The sequence below is a fragment of the Oenanthe melanoleuca genome, chromosome 25 (genome assembly GCF_029582105.1).
Source record: "Oenanthe melanoleuca isolate GR-GAL-2019-014 chromosome 25, OMel1.0, whole genome shotgun sequence".
NCBI classification, from domain to species: Eukaryota; Metazoa; Chordata; class Aves; order Passeriformes; family Muscicapidae; genus Oenanthe; species Oenanthe melanoleuca.
In genome coordinates, this window is record NC_079358.1 from 6,327,215 (window position 1) to 6,346,228 (window position 19,014).

The following is a 19,014-nucleotide window of genomic DNA, read 5'->3' on the forward strand; positions in this document are numbered from 1 at the left end:
CAAAAAACCCCAAAATCACCCCAAAAAAACCCAAAATTAACCCAAAAAACCCCAAAACTGCCCCTGCACTTCTACATCAATGGTGTGGACCAAGGTGAGCCCCAAAAAACCCCAAAAAACCCCAAAATTAACCCAAAAAACCCCAAAACTGCCCCTGCACTTCTACATCAATGGTGTGGACCAAGGTGAGCCCAAAAAACCCCAAAATCACCCCAAAAAACCCCAAAATTAACCCGAAAAAACCCCAAAATCCAGCCCAAAATCCAGCCCAGAACTGACCCAAAATTCCCTAAAACTGCCCCAAAATCCATCCTTAAACTGACCCCAAAATTAACCCAAAACTGCCCCTGCACTTCTACATCAATGGTGTGGACCAAGGTGAGCCCAAAAAACCCCAAAATCACCCCAAAATTAACCCAAAATCCATCTCAAAATCTATCCCAAAACTGACCCAAAATCTCCTAAAACTGCCCCAAAATCCATCCTTAAACTGACCCCAAAAAACCCCAAAACTGCCCCTGCACTTCTACATCAATGGTGTGGACCAAGGTGAGCCCCAAAAAACCCAAAATAACCCCAAAAAACCCAAAATTAACCCAAAACTGCCCCTGCACTTCTACATCAATGGTGTGGACCAAGGTGAGCCCCAAAAAACCCCAAAATCACCCAAACAAAAAACCCAAATCAGCCCAAAATCCAGCCCAGAACTGACCCAAAATCTCCTAAAACTGACCCAAAATCCATCCTCAAACTGACCCCAAAAAACCCCAAAACACCCCAAAACAACCCCAAAATTAACCCAAAACTGCCCCTGCACTTCTACATCAATGGTGTGGACCAAGGTGAGCCCCAAAAAACCCCAAAATCACCCCAAAAAAACCCAAAATCCATCCCAAAACTGACCCAAAATCCCCTAAAACTGCCCCAAAATCCATCCTTAAACTGACCCCAAAAAACCCCAAAACTGCCCCTGCACTTCTACATCAATGGTGTGGACCAAGGTGAGCCCAAAAAACCCCAAAATCACCCCAAACAAACCCAAAATCCATCCCAAAACTGACCCAAAATCCCCTAAAACTGCCCCAAAATCCATCCTCAAACTGACCCCAAAAAACCCCAAAATTAACCCAAAACTGCCCCTGCACTTCTACATCAATGGTGTGGACCAAGGTGAGCCCAAAAAACCCAAAATAACCCCAAAAAAACCCAAAATCCATCCCAAAATCCAGCCCAGAACTGACCCAAAATCCCCTGAAACTGCCCCAAAATCCATCCTTAAACTGACCCCAAAAAACCCCAAAATTAACCCAAAACTGCCCCTGCACTTCTACATCAATGGTGTGGACCAAGGTGAGCCCAAAAAACCCAAAATAACCCCAAAAAAACCCAAAATCCATCCCAAAATCCAGCCCAGAACTGACCCAAAATCCCCTGAAACTGCCCCAAAATCCATCCTTAAACTGACCCCAAAAAACCCCAAAATTAACCCAAAACTGCCCCTGCACTTCTACATCAATGGTGTGGACCAAGGTGAGCCCAAAAAACCCCAAAATCACCCCAAAAAAACCCAAAATCCATCCTCAAACTGACCCAAAATCCCCTGAAACTGCCCCAAAATCCATCCTCAAACTGACCCCAAAATCCACCCCAGAACTGACCCAAAAATCCCCCAAAAATTCATCCCAGAACTGACCCCAAACCACCCCAAAACCCACCCCAAATCCCAGTGCCACCAGTGCCATGTCCCCGGTGCCACCATCATGTCCCCAGTGCCACCATCATGTCCCCAGTGCCACCAGTGCCATGTCCCCGGTGCCACCACTGCGGTGTCCCCAGTGCCACCATCATGTCCCTGGTGCCACCACTGCGGTGTCCCCAGTGCCACCATCATGTCCCCAGTGCCACCAGTGCCATGTCCCCATCTGTCCCCTCCATGTCCCCACCACATTCCTGGTGCCACCACCATGGCATCCCTGGTGCCACCAGTGCCACGTCCCCAGTGCCACCACAGCGATGTCCCCACTGTCCTCAGCATATCCCCAGTGCCACCACCATGTCCCCAGTGCCACCACAGTAATGTCCCCATTGCCACCACAGCAATGTTCCCAGTGCCACCAGTGCCATGTCCCCAGTGCCACCACCATGTTCCCAGTGCCACCACCACCATGTCCCCACCACCACCATGTCCCCAGTGCCACCACCTGTGTGTCCCCAGTGCCATCACCGTGGCATCCCCAGTGCCACCAGTGCCATGTCCCCAGTGCCACCACTGCAGTGTCCCCAGTGCCATCACCACCACGTCCCCAGTGCCACCATTGCCGTGTCCCTGGTGCCACCATCACATCGTCCCCACTGCCACCACCACGTCATCCCCAGTGCCACCACTGCCATGTCCCCACCACCGTCATGTCCCTGGTGCCACCAGCATCATGTCCCCAGTGCCACCACAGCCATGTCCCCAGTGCTACCAGTGCAGTGTCCCCAGTGCCACCACCGTGGCATCCGCAGTGCCACCACCACCATGTCCCCACCACCACTGCCATGTCCCCAGTGCCACCATGTCCCCACCACCACCACCGCCGTGTCCCCGGTGCCACCACCACCGTGTCCCTGTGTCCCTGGTGCCACCAGCGCCGTGTCCCCACCACCGCCATGTCCCCAGTGCCACTGCCATGTCCCCAGTGCCACCACCTGTGTGTCCCCGTGTCCCCAGTGCCACCAGCGCCGTGTCCTCAGTGCCACCACCACCATGTCCCCACCACCGTGGCATCCCCAGTGCCACCAGCATCATGTCCCCAGTGCCACCACTACCATGTCCCCAGTGCCACCACCGCCGTGTCCCCAGTGCCACCACCGCCGTGTTCCCAGTGCCACCACTGCCATGTCCCCACCACCGTCATGTCCCTGGTGCCACCACCACCATGTCCCCAGTGCTACCAGTGCAGTGTCCCCAGTGCCATCACCGTGGCATCCGCAGTGCCACCACCACCATGTCCCCACCACCACTGCCGTGTCCCCAGTGCCACCACCACCATGTCCTCACCACCATGACATCCCCAGTGCCACCACCACCGTGTCCCCACCACCACTGCCATGTCCCCAGTGCCACCATGTCCCCACCACCACCACCACCGTGTCCGCGGTGCCACCACCATCATGTCCCCAGTGCCACCACCGCCGTGTCCCCGTGTCCCCGCAGGCGTGGCCACCACGCTGACGCCGCAGCAGGTGTACGGCGTGGTGGACCTGTACGGGATGGCGGTCAAGGTGACCATCGTGCACAACCACAACCACAGCGACCGCCTGCGCCGCAACAACGCCATCCTGCGGGCGCTGTCCCCCGAGGGCGGCCTGGGGACACCGCGCCGGCCGGTCACCGTCACCGCCACCGCGGCCCCGCCCCCGCGCCTGCTGTTCCACCCCAACTGCGGCCAGAAGGCGGCCGTGGTCAACGAGGGCCGGACGGCGCTGCGGCCGCAGTGAGTGACCACGGGGGTGGCCGGGGGACTGGGGACACTGGGGACACCTGGGGGGATTGGGGACACCGGGGGGATTGGGGACACTGGGGACACTGGGGGAATTTTGGGGACACTGGGGACATTGGGGACATTGGGGACACTGGGGGGATTGGGGACACTGGGGGGATTGGGGACATTGGGGACACTGGGGGGATTGGGGACATTGGGGACACTGGGGGAATTGGGGACATTGGGGTCAACGAGGGCCGGACGGCGCTGCGGCCGCAGTGAGTGACCACAGGGTGCTGGGGACATTTGGGGACATCAGAGGGTTGGGATCAATGAGAGACACACTGTGCTGCTGTGTCCCCCAATGTCCCCCAATGTCCCCAATGTCCCCAATGTCCCCAATGTCCCCAATGTCCCCCAGTGTCCCCAATGTCCCCGATGTCCCCAGTGCCACAGATGATTTCAACCACGGCGTGGTGCTGAGCGCGCGGCCGCTCGGGGACAACGAGCTGTTCCTGTGTCACTGCAGTGTCACTGTCCCCATGGTGTCACTGTGTCCCTGTGTCCCTGTGACACTGCTGTCCCCATGGTGACACTGCTGTCCCCAATGTCCCCAGTGCCACAGATGATTTCAACCACGGCGTGGTGCTGAGCGCGCGGCCGCTCGGGGACAACGAGCTGTTCCTGTGTCACTGCAGTGTCACTGTCCCCATGGTGTCACTGTGTCCCTGTGTCCCTGTGACACTGCTGTCCCCATGGTGACACTGCTGTCCCCAATGTCCCCAGTGCCACAGATGATTTCAACCACGGCGTGGTGCTGAGCGCGCGGCCGCTCGGGGACAACGAGCTGTTCCTGTGTCACTGCAGTGTCACTGTCCCCATGGTGTCACTGTGTCACTGCAGTGTCACTGTGTCCCTGTGTCCCTGTGACACTGCTGTCCCCAATGTCCCCAGTGCCACGGATGACTTCAACCACGGCGTGGTGCTGAGCGCGCGGCCCCTCGGGGACAACGAGCTGTCCCTGTGTCACTGCAGTGTCACTGTGTCACTGTGTCACTGTGTCCCCAATGTCCCCTGTCCCCAGTGCCACGGATGATTTCAACCACGGCGTGGTGCTGAGCGCGCGGCCCCTCGGGGACACCGAGCTGTTCCTGTGTCACTGCCGTGTCACTGTCCCCATGGTGTCACTGTGTCACTGCAGTGTCACTGTGTCACTGTGTCACTGTGTCCCCAATGTCCCCAGTGCCACGGATGACTTCAACCACGGCGTGGTGCTGAGCGCGCGGCCGCTCGGGGACAACGAGCTGTCCCTGTGTCAGTGTGTCACTGTGTCCCTGTGTCACTGCAGTGTCACTGTGTCACTGTATCACTGTCCCCATGGTGTCCCTGTGTCACTATGTCCCCAATGTCCCCAGTGCCACGGATGATTTCAACCACGGCGTGGTGCTGAGCGCGCGGCCGCTCGGGGACACCGAGCTGTTCCTGTGTCACTGCCGTGTCACTGTCCCCATGGTGTCACTGTGTCACTGTGTCCCTGTGTCACTGCAGTGTCCCTGTGTCACTGTGTCCCCAATGTCCCCAGTGCCACGGATGACTTCAACCACGGGGTGGTGCTGAGCGCGCGGCCGCTCGGGGACACCGAGCTGTCCCTGTGTCCCTGTGTCCCTGTGACACTGTGTCCCTGTGACACTGCTGTCCCCAATGTCCCCAGTGCCACGGATGATTTCAACCACGGGGTGGTGCTGAGCGCGCGGCCGCTCGGGGACACCGAGCTGTCCCTGTGTCCCTGTGTCCCTGTGACACTGTGTCCCTGTGACACTGCTGTCCCCAATGTCCCCTGTCCCCAGTGCCACGGATGACTTCAACCACGGCGTGGTGCTGAGCGCGCGGCCGCTCGGGGACAACGAGCTGTCCCTGTGTCACTGCAGTGTCACTGTGTCACTGTGTCACTGCAGTGTCACTGTGTCACTGTCCCCATGGTGTCACTGTGTCACTGCAGTGTCCCCAGTGTCCCCAATGTCCCCAATGTCCCCAGTGCCACGGATGACTTCAACCACGGCGTGGTGCTGAGCGCGCGGCCGCTCGGGGACAACGAGCTGTTCCAGGTGCGGCTGGACAAGATGGTGGACAAGTGGGCGGGGTCCATCGAGATCGGCGTCACCACCCACAACCCGGCCTACCTGCAGCTGCCGTCCACCATGACCAACCTGCGCTCAGGTGGGTCACCTGTGTGCCGCCTGTGTATCACCTGTGTCACCTGTGTCACCCCAGTGTCATCTGTGTCACCCGTGTGTCACCTGTGTATCACCTGTGTCACCTGTGTCACCCCAGTGCCACCCGTGTCACCTGTGTGTCACCTGTGTGTCACCTGTGTGACCTCAGTGTCACCTGTGTTACCTGTGTGTCACCTGTGTATCACCTGTGTCACCTGTGTGTCACCTGTGTTACCTGTGAGTCACCTGTGTGCCACCCGCGTCACCCCAGTGTCACCTGTGTCACCCCAGTGTCATCTGTGTCACCCCAGTGTCACCTGTGTGTCACCTCTGTGTCACCCCATTATCACCTGTGTGTCACCTGTGTCACCCCAGTGTCACCCCTGTGTCACCTGTGTCACCTGTGTGTCACCTGTGTGACCTCAGTGTCACCATCCCAGCCCCACCATGACCAACCTGCACTCAGGTGACTCACCTGGGGCACCTCATTGTCACCTCTGTGTCACCTGTGTGACCTGTGTGTCACCTGTGTGACCTCAGTGTCACCATCCCAACCCCACCATGACCAACCTGCGCTCAGGTGAGACACCTGGGGCACCTCATTGTCACCTGTGTGTCATCTGTGTGTCACCTGTGCCACCCCAGTGTCACCTGTGTCACCCCAGTGTCACCTTTGTGTCATCTGTGTGTCACCTGTGTGTCACCAGTGTCACCTCAGTGTCACCTGTGTCACCTCAATGTCACCTGTGTGTCACCTGTGTGACCTCAGTGTCACCTCAGTGTCACCATCCCAACCCCACCATGACCAACCTGCACTCAGGTGTGTCACCTGTGTCACCCCAGTGTCACCTGTGTGTCACCTGTGACCAACCCACGCTCAGATGAGTCCCCAATGTCCCCAAGGTGCCATCCCTGTGTCCCTGAGGTGACTCTCAGTGTCCCCAAAATGACAATTCTCATGTGCCTGAGGTGACATTTTCCTGTCCCTGTACCCTTGAGGTGTGTGTGTCACCAATGTCCTGGATGTCCCCAATGACCCCAATGACCCCAATGACCCCAATGTCCCCAATCCCCCTGATGTCCCCAGTGTCCTCTGGATGTCCCCAGTGTCCTTGAGCTGCTGGATGTTCCCAATCTCCCAAATGTCCCCAGTGTCCCCAATGCCCCCAATGTCCCCTGGATGTCCCCAATCCCCTCAATGTCCCCAATGTCCCCAGTGTCCCCTGGATGTCCCCAATGACCCCAATCCCCCTAATGTCCCAAATGTCCCCAATCTCCTGGATGTCCCAAATGTCCCCAATCCCCCCAATGTCCCCAATGTCCCTAGTCCCCCAAATGTCCCAAATCCCTTCAATGTCCCCAATGTCTCCTGCATGTCCCCAATGTCCCAAATCCCCCCCAATGTCCCCAATGTCCCAAAACCTCCCAGTGTCCCCAGTGTCCCCCACTGTCCCCAATCCCTCCAATGTCTCCAATGCCCCCAGTGTCCCCAATCCCCCAAATGTCCTCAATCCCTTCAATGTCCCCAATGTCCCCAATCCCCCCCAATGTCCCTAATCCCCCCAATGTGCCCAATGTCCCCAGTCCCCCAATTGTCACAAATCCCTTCAATGTCCCCAATGTCCCCTGCATGTCCCCAATGTCCCCAATGCCCCCAATCCCCCTAATTCCCCCAGTGTCCCCAATCTCCTGGATGTCCCCAAATGTCCCCCAATCCTCCCAATGTCCCCAATCTCCTGGATGTCCCCAATGTCCCCAATCCCCCCCAACGTCCCCCGGATGTCCCCAACGTCCCCCCTGTCCCCAGGCACCTGGATGATGACCGGCAACGGCGTCATGCACAACGGCACCACCGTGCTGGACGAGTACGGCCACAACCTCGACCGCCTCAAGGTGTGGGGGTTGGGGGGTGACAACCCTGGGGGGGGGGGGACACCGAGGGGACACCCGGCGCGTCACCCGGCCCCGGTGACACCGCTGTGCCCCCCCCCCCACGCCGGGGGACAGGCGGGGGACACGGTGGGGGTGGTGCGCAGGGAGGACGGGACGCTGCACTTCTTCGTCAACGGGGCCCCGCAGGGCCCGGCCGCCTGGAACGTGCCCCCCAACGTGTACGCCGTGGTGGACCTGTACGGGCAGGCGGCACAGGCCACCATCGTGGAGGAGGGAGGTGGGTGACACTGGGGACAGCGGGGGGATTGGGGACATTGGGGACACTGGGGACATTGGGGACACTGGGGACATCCAGGACATTGGGGACATTGGGGGGGGATTTGGGATAATGGGGACACTGGGGACTTGGGGACTTTGGGGACATTGGGGACATGGGGGGGATTGGGGACATTGGGGACATTGGGGTCAGGACAGGACCTGTACGGGCAGGCGGCACAGGCCACCATCGTGGAGGAGGGAGGTGGGTGACACTGGGGACACTGGGGACATTGGGGTCAGGACAGGACCTGTACGGGCAGGCGGCGCAGGCCACCATCGTGGAGGAGGGAGGTGGGTGACACTGGGGACACTGGGGACATTGGGGTCAGGACAGGACCTGTACGGGCAGGCAGCACAGGCCACCATCGTGGAGGAGGGAGGTGGGTGACACTGGGGACAGCCAGGGCATTGGGGACATCCGGGGGGATTGGGGACATTGGGGGGATTGGGGACATTGGGATAATGGGGACACTGGGGACATTGGGGTCAGGACAGGACCTGTACGGGCAGGCAGCACAGGCCACCATCGTGGAGGAGGGAGGTGGGTGACAGTGGGGACAGCCAGGGCATTGGGGACATTGGGGACATTGGGAGATTGGGGACACTGGGGACATTGGCGACAACAGAGACATTGGGGACATTGAGAGGATTGGGGATATTGGGGACATTGGAGGGGATTGGAGACATTGGGATAATGGGGACACTGGGGACATTGGGGACATTGGGGACACTTGGGGGGATTGGGGACACTGGGATAATGGGGACATTGGGGGACATTGGGGACACTGGAGGAATTGGGGACATTGGGGGCATTGGGGAAACTGGGGGGATTGGGGACATTGGGGACACATGGGGACATCCGGGACATTGGGGGGATTTGGGATAATGGGGACACTGGGGGACATTGGGGTCAGGACAGGACCTGTACGGGCAGGCGGCACAGGCCACCATCGTGGAGGAGGGAGGTGGGTGACAGTGGGGACAGCGGGGGGACTTGGGGATTGGGGACATTGGGACACTGGGGACATTGGGGGACATTGGGGACATTGGGGACATTGGGGTCAGGACAGGACCTGTACGGGCAGGCGGCGCAGGCCACCATCGTGGAGGAGGGAGGTGGGTGACAGCTCTGGGGACAGTGGGGACATTGGGGACAGTGGGGGGATTGGGGACACTGGGGACATTGGGGGACACTGGGGACATTGGGGATATCAGGGGACATTGGGGGGACACTGGGGACACTGGGGATATCAGGGGACATTGGGGACATTTGGGGACATTTGGCTTATTTGGGACATTGGGAGAATTTGGGTCGCTGGGGACACTGGGAGGGTCGGGGACATTTGGGGACATTGATGACACGGAGGGTAACGAGAACATTGCCAACATTTGTGACACCGTTTGGCTCTGGGGCCACCTTGGGGACACCATTCGGGGACAACCCACTCCCTCTGTGTCCCCAGAGGTGGCGGCCGTGCCCGGGGAGGGCTCGGAGGGTGACAGTGTCGGGGACAGCCCCGAGAGCGGCAGCCCCGGCGCGTCCCCCAGCGACCTGCGCTTCCACCGGCTGCACGGCGCCAACGCCGTCATCACCAACGGCGGCCGCACCGCGCTGCGCCAGAACTGCCGCTCCGAGTTCAACGACGCCATCGTCATCTCCAACCGGTGAGGGGGCACCCGAAATCAGGGAATTCCCAAAAAAATCCCCAAAAAAATCCCGGGGAAAATCGGCCCAGGAATCGCGAAATCCCAAAATTCCCCGTTAAAATCACCAAAACTCAAATCCAACTCCAAACTGTGGCAGAGCTGCCGCTCCGAGTTCAACGACGCCATTGTCATCTCCAACCGGTGAGGGGGCACCCAAAATCAGGGAATTCCCAAAAAAATCCCCAAAAAAATCCCGGGGAAAATCGGCCCAGGAATGGTGAAATCCCAAAAAAAACCCGGTAAAATCACCAAAACTAACCCCAAATAGTGGCAGAGCTGCCGCTCCGAGTTCAACGACGCCATCGTCATCTCCAACTGGTGAGGGGGCACCCAAAATCAGGGAATTCCCAAAAAAATCCCGGGGAAAATCGGCCCAGGAATCATGAAATCCTAAAAAAATCCCCGTTAAAATCACCAAAACTAACCCCAAATAGTGTCAGAACTGCCGCTCCGAGTTCAACGACGCCATCGTCATCTCCAGCCAGTGAGGGACCCAAAATCAGGGAATTCCCAAAAATATCCCAGGGAAAATCGGCCCAGGAATCACGAAATCCCAAAAAAACCCAGTAAAAATCACCAAAACTAACCCCAAATTGTGGCAGAGCTGCCGCTCCGAGTTCAACGACGCCATCGTCATCTCCAGCCGGTGAGGGACCCAAAATAGCCAAAAAAATCCCGGGGAAAATCAGCCCAGGAATGGTGAAATCCCAAAAAAATCCCAGTAAAAATCACCCAAACCCAGCCCCAAATCCAGCCCCAAATTGTGGCAGAGCTGCTGCTCCAAGTTCAGTGATGCCATCGTCATCTCCAACCGGTGAGGGACCCAAAATATCCCAAAATAGCCAAAAATCCCCAAAAAATCCCGGGGAAAATCGGCCCAGGAATGGTGAAATCCCAAAAAAATCCCGGTAAAAATCACCAAAACTAACCCCCAATAGTGTCAGAGCTGCTGCTCCGAGTTCAACGACGCCATCGTCATCTCCAACCGGTGAGGGGACCCAAAATATCCCAAAATCCCAAAAAAATCCCGGGGAAAATCGGTCCAGGAATGGCGAAATCCCAAAATTCCCTGTTAAAATCACCAAAACTCAACTTAAATCCAGCCCCAAATTGTGGCAGAGCTGCTGCTCCGAGTTCAACGACGCCATTGTCATCTCCAACCAGTGAAGGAGCCAAAAATATCCCAAAATATCCCAAAATCCCAAAAAATCCCGGAGAAAATCAGCCCAGGAATGGTGAAATCCCGAAAAAACCCCGTTAAAATCGCCCAATCCCAACCCAAACCAAACCCTAAATTTTGGTAGAGCTGCCGCTCCAAATTCAGCTGTGCCATCACCATCTCCAGCCAGTGAGAGAACCTAAAAATATCCCAAAATAGCCAAAAATCCCAAAAAAATCCCGGGGAAAATCGGCCCAGGAATCACGAAATCCCAAAAAAATCCCAGTAAAAATCACCCAAACCCAGCCCCAAGTCCAGCCCCAAATTGTGGCAGAGCGGCTGCTCCGAGTTCAACGACGCCATTGTCATCTCCAATCGGTGAGGGACCCAAAATCAGGGAATTCCCAAAAAAATCCCGGGGAAAATCGGCCCAGGAATGGTAAAATCCCAAAAAAATCCCATTAAAATCACCAAAACTCAACTCAAATCCAGCCCCAAATAGTGGCAGAACTGCCGCTCCGAGTTCAGTGATGCCATCGTCATCTCCAACCGGTGAGGGACCCAAATATCACAAAATAGCCAAAAAAATCCCGGGGAAAATCGGCCCAGGAATGGTGAAATCCCAAAAAAACCCCCGTTAAAATCACCAAAACTAACCCCAAATTGTGGCAGAGCTGCTGCTCCGAGTTCAACGACGCCATCGTCATCTCCAACCGGTGAGGGACCCAAAATATCCCAAAATTCCAAAAAAATCCCAGAGAAAGTCCACCTAGGAATCACGAAATCCCAAAAAAAACCCATAAAAATCACCAAAACTCAACCTAATCCCAAATCCAGCCCCAAATTGTGGCAGAGCTGCCGCTCCAAGTTCAACGACGCCATCGTCATCTCCAACCAGTGAAGGAGCCAAAAATATCCCAAAATATCCCAAAATCCCAAAAAAATCCCGGAGAAAATCGGCCCAGGAATCACGAAATCCCAAAAAAACCCCGTTAAAATTGCCCAATCCCAACCCAAACCAAACCCTAAATTTTGGTGGAGCTGCTGCTCCAAATTCAGCTGTGCCATCACCATCTCCAGCCAGTGAGAGAACCCAAAATATCCCAAAATATCCAAAAATCCCAAAAAAATCCTGGGGAAAATCGACCCAGGAATAGCAAAATCCCAAAAAAACCTAAAAAAACCCCGTTAAAATCACCCAAACCCGACCCCAAATTGTGGCAGAGCTGCTGCTCTGAGATCAACAACACCATCGTCATCTCCAACCGGTGAGGGAGCCAAAATATCCGAAAATAGCCAAAAATCCCCAAAAAATCCTGGGGAAAATCGGCCCAGGAATGGTGAAATCCCGAAAAAATCCCGTAAAAATCACCCAAACCCAACCCCAAATCCAGCCCCAAATTGTGGCAGAGCTGCTGCTCCGAGTTCAACGACGCCATCATCATCTCCAGCCAGTGAGGGAGCCAAAAATATCCCAAAATATCCCAAAATCCCAAAAAAATCCCGGAGAAAATCCGCCCAGGAATGGTGAAATCCCAAAAAAACCCCGTTAAAATCGCCCAATCCCAACCCAAACCAAACCCTAAATTTTGGTGGAGCTGCTGCTCCAAATTCAGCTGTGCCATCACCATCTCCAACCAGTGAGAGAACCCAAAATATCCCAAAATATCCAAAAATCCCAAAAAAATCCCGGGGAAAATCGGCCCAGGAATGGTGAAATCCCAAAAAAAACCCGTAAAAATCACGGGGTGCCCCATTTTTGGGGAAACTTTTGGGGTCAATTCCACATTCTTGGGGTAGTTTCCCAATTTTGGGATAATTTTGGGTGAATTTCCCCAATTTTTGGGATCATTTTGGGGGCATTCCCCTGTTTTTTGGGATAATTTTGGGTGTTTTTAGGATAATTTTGGGTGAGTTTCCCCATTTTTAGGATAATTTGGGGTGAATTTCCAGATTTTTAGGATAATTTTGGGTGAATTTCCCTGTTTTTGGGATCGTTCTCGGATGATTTTTTTCCATTTTTTGGGATAATTTTTGGTTATTTTCCCTGTTTTTGGGTTAATTTTGGATGAATTTCCCCATTTTTGGGTTAATTTCCCTGTTTTTGGTTAATTTTGGGTTCTTTTCCCCGTTTTTTTGGGTTAATTTTGGGTTCTTTTCCCTGTTTTGGGGATAATTTGGAGTGAATTTCCCCATTTTGGGGGTAATTTCCTCATTTTTGGGTTAATTTTGTGTTAATTTCCCCGTTTTTGGGTTAATTTTGGGTTCTTTTCCCCGTTTTTGGGTTAATTTTGTGTTAATTTCCCCATTTTTGGGCTAATTTTGGGTTCTTTTCCCCATTTTTGGGTTAATTTTGGGTTCTTTTCCCCATTTTTGGGTTAATTTTGGGTTCTTTTCCCCGTTTTTGGGTTAATTTTGTGTTAATTTCCCCATTTTTGGGTTAATTTTGGGGTAATTTCCCCGTTTTTGGGTTAATTTTGGGGTCATTTCCCCGGTTTTGGGTTAATTTTGGGGTCATTTCCCCGGTTTTGGGTTAATTTTGTGTTCTTTTCCCCATTTTTGGATTAATTTTGGGTTATTTTCCCCGTTTTTTGGGTTAATTTTGGGTTAATTTCCCCATTTTTGGGTTAATTTTGAGTGAATTTCCCCGTTTTTGGGTTAATTTTGGGTTCTTTTCCCCGTTTTTGGGGTCCCAGGGCCCTGATGAACAGGGAGCTGTGTGTTTGGGGTAATTTCCCCATTTTTGGGTTAATTTTGTGTTAATTTCCCCATTTTTGGGCTAATTTTGGGTTCTTTTCCCCATTTTTGGGTTAATTTTGGGTGAATTTCCCCATTTTTGGGTTAATTTTGGGTTCTTTTCCCTGTTTTTGGGTTAATTTTGTGTTAATTTCCCCATTTTTGGGTTAATTTTATGTTAATTTCCCCGGTTTTGGGTTAATTTTGAGTGAATTTCCCATTTTTGGGTTAATTTTGGGGTAATTTCCCCGTTTTTGGGTTAATTTTGGGTTCATTCCCCGTTTTTGGGTAAATTTTGTGTTAATTTCCCCATTTTTGGGTTAATTTTGGGGTAATTTCCCCATTTTTGGGTTAATTTTGGGTTCTTTTCCCCGTTTTTGGATTAATTTTGGGTGAATTTCCCCGTTTTTGGGTTAATTTTGTGTTAATTTCCCCATTTTTGGGTTAATTTTGTGTTAATTTCCCCGTTTTTGGGTTAATTTTGGGTTCTTCTCCCCATTTTTGGGTTAATTTTGGGTTCTTTTCCCCGTTTTTGGGGTCCCAGGGCCCTCAGGGACGGGGAGCTGTTCGAGATCGTCATCCAGAAAATGGTGGATCGATGGTCGGGGTCCATCGAGGCCGGTGAGGGGACACTGGGGACACTGGGGACATTGGGGACACTGGGGACATTGGGGACATTGGGGACATTGGGGATATGGGGACATTGGGGACAGGGGGGACATTGGGGACATTGGGGACATTGGGGACAGTGGGGACATTGGGGGGGATTTGGGACATTTGGGGACATTGAGGGAATTTGGGGACATTGGGGGGGATTGGGGACATTTGGGGACATTTGGTGACAGAGGTGTCCCTGTGTGTCCCCAGGTGTCACCGCCATCCGCCCCGAGGACCTGGAGTTCCCCAACACCATGACGGACATCGACTACGACACCTGGATGCTCAGGTGGGGACACCTGGGGACAGCTGGGGACAGCTGGGGACACACAGGGACACCGCTGGGGACACCTGGGGACATCTGGGGACACCTGGGGACACCTGGGGACACCTGGGGACACCTGGGGACAGCTGGGGACACACCTGGGGACACTTGGGGACATCCTTGGGGGCCACCAATGTCATCCCTCTTTGTTCCTCCTGTCCCGGGTGTCCCCAAAATGTCACCAATGTCCCCAAGGGAGCCTGGAGTGTCCTGGGTGTCCCCAATCTCCTCACTGTCCCCAATCCCCCCAATGTCCCCAGTGTCCCCAATGTCCCCAGGATGTCCCCAATGTCCCCAATCCCCCCAATGTCCCCAATCCCCCCAATGTCCCCAGTGTCCCCAGTGTCCCCAATGTCCCCAATCCCCCCAATCCCTCCAATCCCCCCAATGTCCCCAATGTCCCCAGTGTCCCCAATGTCCCCAATCCTCCCCGATGTCCCCAATGTCCCCAATGTCCCCAATGTCCCCCAATCCCCCCAATGTCCCCAGTGTCCCCTGTCCCCGCAGTGGCACGGCCATCATGCAGGACGGGAACACCATGCGCAATAACTACGGCTGTGACCTGTCCCAGTGTCCCCAATGTCCCCAATGTCCCCAATGTCCCCAGTGTCCCCAATGTCCCCAATGTCCCCACTGTCCCCGCAGTGGCACGGCCATCATGCAGGACGGGAACACCATGCGCAATAACTACGGCTGTGACCTGTCCCAGTGTCCCCAGTGTCCCCAATGTCCCCAATGCCCCCAATGTCCCCAATGTCCCCTGTCCCCGCAGTGGCACGGCCATCATGCAGGACGGGAACACCATGCGCAATAACTACGGCTGTGACCTGGACGCGCTGGGCACGGGGGCGCGGATCGGGATGATGCGCACGGGGGGAGGGGAGCTGCGCTACTTCATCGACGGCACCGACCAGGGCGTGGCCTGCTCGGGGCTGCCACCAGGTGTGGGGACACCGGGGGGACACTGGGGGGGTTGGGGACATCGGGGGGATTGGGGACATCGGGGACGTTGGGGGGGTTGGGGACATCGGGGGGATTGGGGGGGTTGGGGACATTGGGGGGATTCGGACAGTGGGGACACTGGGGACAGTGTGGGGATTGGGGGACATTGGGGACACTGGGGGGATTTGGGGACATTTGGGACATTGGGGACACTGGGGGGATTTGGGGACATTGGGGACACTGGGGACAGTGGGGGGATTTGGGACATGGGGACAGTTGGGACACTGGGGGGATTTGGGGACATTGGGACCGTTGGGACACTGGGGGCATTGGGGACATTGGGGACACTGGGGGGATTTGGGGACATTGGGGACACTGGGGGGGATTGGGGACATTGGGGACATTGGGGACATTGGGGACACTGGGGACAGTGGGGGAGATTTGGGGACATTGGGGACTGGGGGACACTGGGGGACACTTGGGGGTTTGGGGAGATTGGGACAGTGGGGACATTGGGGGGTTTGGGGACACGGGGAGGATTTGGGGGGATTGGGGACATTGGGACAGTGGGGGGATTGGGGAGATTGGGAGGATTTGGGGACACTGTGGAAATTGAGGACATTGAGGGACATTGGGGGGATTGGGACCACTGGGGGACACTGGGGGGATTGGGGGGTTTGGGGACATTTGGGACACTGGGGACTTTGGGGACACTGGGGGGATTGGGGACACTGGGGACGTTGGGGGGATTGGTTGGATTTGGGACACTGGGGGACATTGGGGACATTGAGGGGATTTGGGGGCATTTGGGGGGATTGGGGACCTGAGATTACACTGAGGTGACACAGGTGACACATGTGACTGAGGTGACACGGGTGACAGTAATACACAGGTGACTGTGAGAGCACAGAGGTGACAGAGAGGTGACAGGTGACACTGCTGTCCCCAGAGGTGTACACCATGGTGGATCTCTATGGTCAGTGTGTCCAGGTGACACAGGTGACAATGACACACAGGTGACAGGTGACACAGATGACACAGGTGACACACAGGTGACACAATCAGGTGACACACAGGTGACAATGAGGTGACACACAGGTGACACAGGTGTCCTTCCCCAGAGGTGCACACCGTGGTGGATCTCTATGGTCAGTGTGTCCAGGTGACAGTGACGTGTCACAGGTGACAGTGAGGTGACACAGGTGGCAGTGAGGTGACACAGGTAGCACACAGGTGACACACAGGTGACACAGGTGACACAGGTGTCCTTCCCCAGAGGTGTACGCCGTGGTGGATCTCTATGGTCAGTGTGTCCAGGTGACACAGGTGACAATGACACACAGGTGACAGGTGACACAGATGACACAGGTGACACAGGGCCACACAGGTGACAGTGAGGTGACACAGGTGACACAGGTGTCCTTCCCCAGAGGTGTACGCCGTGGTGGATCTCTATGGTCAGTGTGTCCAGGTGTCCCTGACCGGCGCCACCGGCCCGGCCGACAACAGCCTGAACCAGGGGGCGGGGCCGGAGAAAGCCCCGCCCCCCTCACCAGGTGTGCGCTGGGAGGGAACTGGGGGGGACTGGGATGCACTGGGGGGGACTGGGAGGGACTGGGAGGGAACTGGGGGGGACTGGGGGTGACTGGGATGGGACTGGGAGGGGATTGGGATGGACTGGGGGTTTGGGAGGGAACTGGGGGGACTGGGATGGACTGGGCTGGACTGGGCTGGACTGGGATGGACTGGGAGGAACTGGGGGGGACTGGGATGGACTGAGAGGGACTGGGATGGACTGGGGTTAACTGGGAGGGGACTGGGATGGGCTGTGTTATACTGGGAGCACTGGGAGGTGCCCCCCCCATGTCCCCTCCCCGATTACTCCATCCCAATGGCCACGCCCAGTGACCACACCCACTGACCCCAGGCCACTGCCCACTGCCCACCCACTGCCCACTGACCCCTGCCCACTGCCCACACCCACCCACTGCCCACCCCCTGCCCCCCTGCTGACCCCTGACCACTGCCCACACCCACTGCCCACACCCACTGCACCACCCACAGCCCACACCCACTGCCCACTGCCCACACCCACCCACTGCCCACCCCCTGCCCCCCTGCTGACCCCTGACCACTGCCCACACCCACTGCCCACTGCCCACACCCACTGCCCACTGCCCACTGCCCACACCCACTGCCCACACCCACTGCCCACACCCACTGCCCACACCCACTGCCCACACCCACTGCCCACACCCACTGCCCACACCCACTGCCCACACCCACTGCCCACACCCACTGCCCACACCCAGTGACCCCTGCCCACTGCCCACCCACTGCCCACTGCCCACTGCCCACACCCACTGCCCACTGACCACTGCCCACGCCCACCCACTGCCCACTGCCCACACCCACTGCCCACTGACCACTGCCCATTGCCCATCCCACTGCCCACTGCCCACACCCAGTGACCCCTGACCACTGCCCACACCCACTGCCCACTGCCCACTGTTCATGTCACTGACTACAGCACTGACCACTGCCCACTGACCACTGCCCACCCATTGTCACACCCACTGCCCACACCCACTGCCCACCCCCACTGCCCACACCCCCTGCCCGCTGCCCACTGCCCACTGCCCATTGCCCACACCCACTGCCCACTGCCCACTGCCCACCTCACTGCCCACACCCACTGCCCACTGCCCACTGCCCACTGTCCTACCCACTGCCCACTGCCCACACCCACAGCCCACTGCCCACTGCCCACACCCAGTGACCCCTGCCCACTGCCCACACCCACTCACTGCCCACTGACCACTGCCTACCCACTGCCCACCCCCGCCCCCCTGCTGACCCCTGACCACTGCCCACACCCAGTGACCCCTGACCACTGCCCACACCCACTGCCCATTGCCACACCCACTGCCCACACCCACTGCCCACTGCCCACCCACTGCCCACTGCCCATTGCCCACTGCCCACTGCCCACTGCCCACACCCACTGCCCACACCCACTGCCCACTGCCCACACCCACTGCCCACCCACTGCCCGCTGCCCACACCCACTGCCCACTGCCCCTGCCCACTGGCCACACCCACCCACTGCCCACCCCCCTGCCCGCCCCCTGCCCGGCCCCGCTGACCTGTCGCCGTGTCCGGCAGCGCCGGGGCCGTGCCAGCGCTTCCACGGCCGCTGCGGCCAGAACGTGGCGCTGGCGGCCGAGGGCCTGGGGGCCGCGCGCGTGGCCGGCTACTGCCACGGGCTGGTCTTCAGCCGCTCCCACCTGCGGCCAGGAGAGCTCTTCGAGGTGGGCGGGGCTAACGGGGGCCACGCCCGCCGTGGGCGTGGTCGCTGCGCGGGGAGGGGAGGGATGGGGAGGGAGAAAAGGGCGCTGTGGCTTTAAGAGAGTGGGTGTGGGCGGGGCTTGAAGAGGTGAGGGTGTGGGACACACCCAGGAGTGGGTGTGGTCAGATGGGAAGCCCCGCCCCCAGGGTGGGGGAGGGACAAGAAAAGGGCGCTGTCGCTTTAAGAGAGTGGGTGTGGCCGGTGTGGGCGGGGCTTAAAGGGGTGGGGGGACACGCCCAGGAGTGGGT

General features: G+C 57.0%; 1 protein-coding gene across 1 annotated transcript in view; it reads left to right on the forward strand.

The window, feature by feature from the left end:
* Positions 1 to 775: 775 nt before the first annotated feature.
* LOC130263357 (neuralized-like protein 4) overlaps positions 776 to 19,014 on the forward strand; it is a 35,832-nt gene continuing 17,593 nt past the window's right edge. The window contains exons 1-11 of the mRNA XM_056510863.1: positions 776 to 1,530; positions 3,200 to 3,479; positions 5,503 to 5,684; positions 7,488 to 7,573; positions 7,688 to 7,850; positions 9,355 to 9,556; positions 14,038 to 14,114; positions 14,361 to 14,439; positions 15,248 to 15,417; positions 16,848 to 16,973; positions 18,583 to 18,728. Coding sequence (XP_056366838.1) covers positions 987 to 1,530; positions 3,200 to 3,479; positions 5,503 to 5,684; positions 7,488 to 7,573; positions 7,688 to 7,850; positions 9,355 to 9,556; positions 14,038 to 14,114; positions 14,361 to 14,439; positions 15,248 to 15,417; positions 16,848 to 16,973; positions 18,583 to 18,728 — 2,055 coding nt within the window. The 5' untranslated portion in view covers positions 776 to 986. The remainder of the gene's footprint in view (positions 1,531 to 3,199; positions 3,480 to 5,502; positions 5,685 to 7,487; positions 7,574 to 7,687; positions 7,851 to 9,354; positions 9,557 to 14,037; positions 14,115 to 14,360; positions 14,440 to 15,247; positions 15,418 to 16,847; positions 16,974 to 18,582; positions 18,729 to 19,014) is intronic.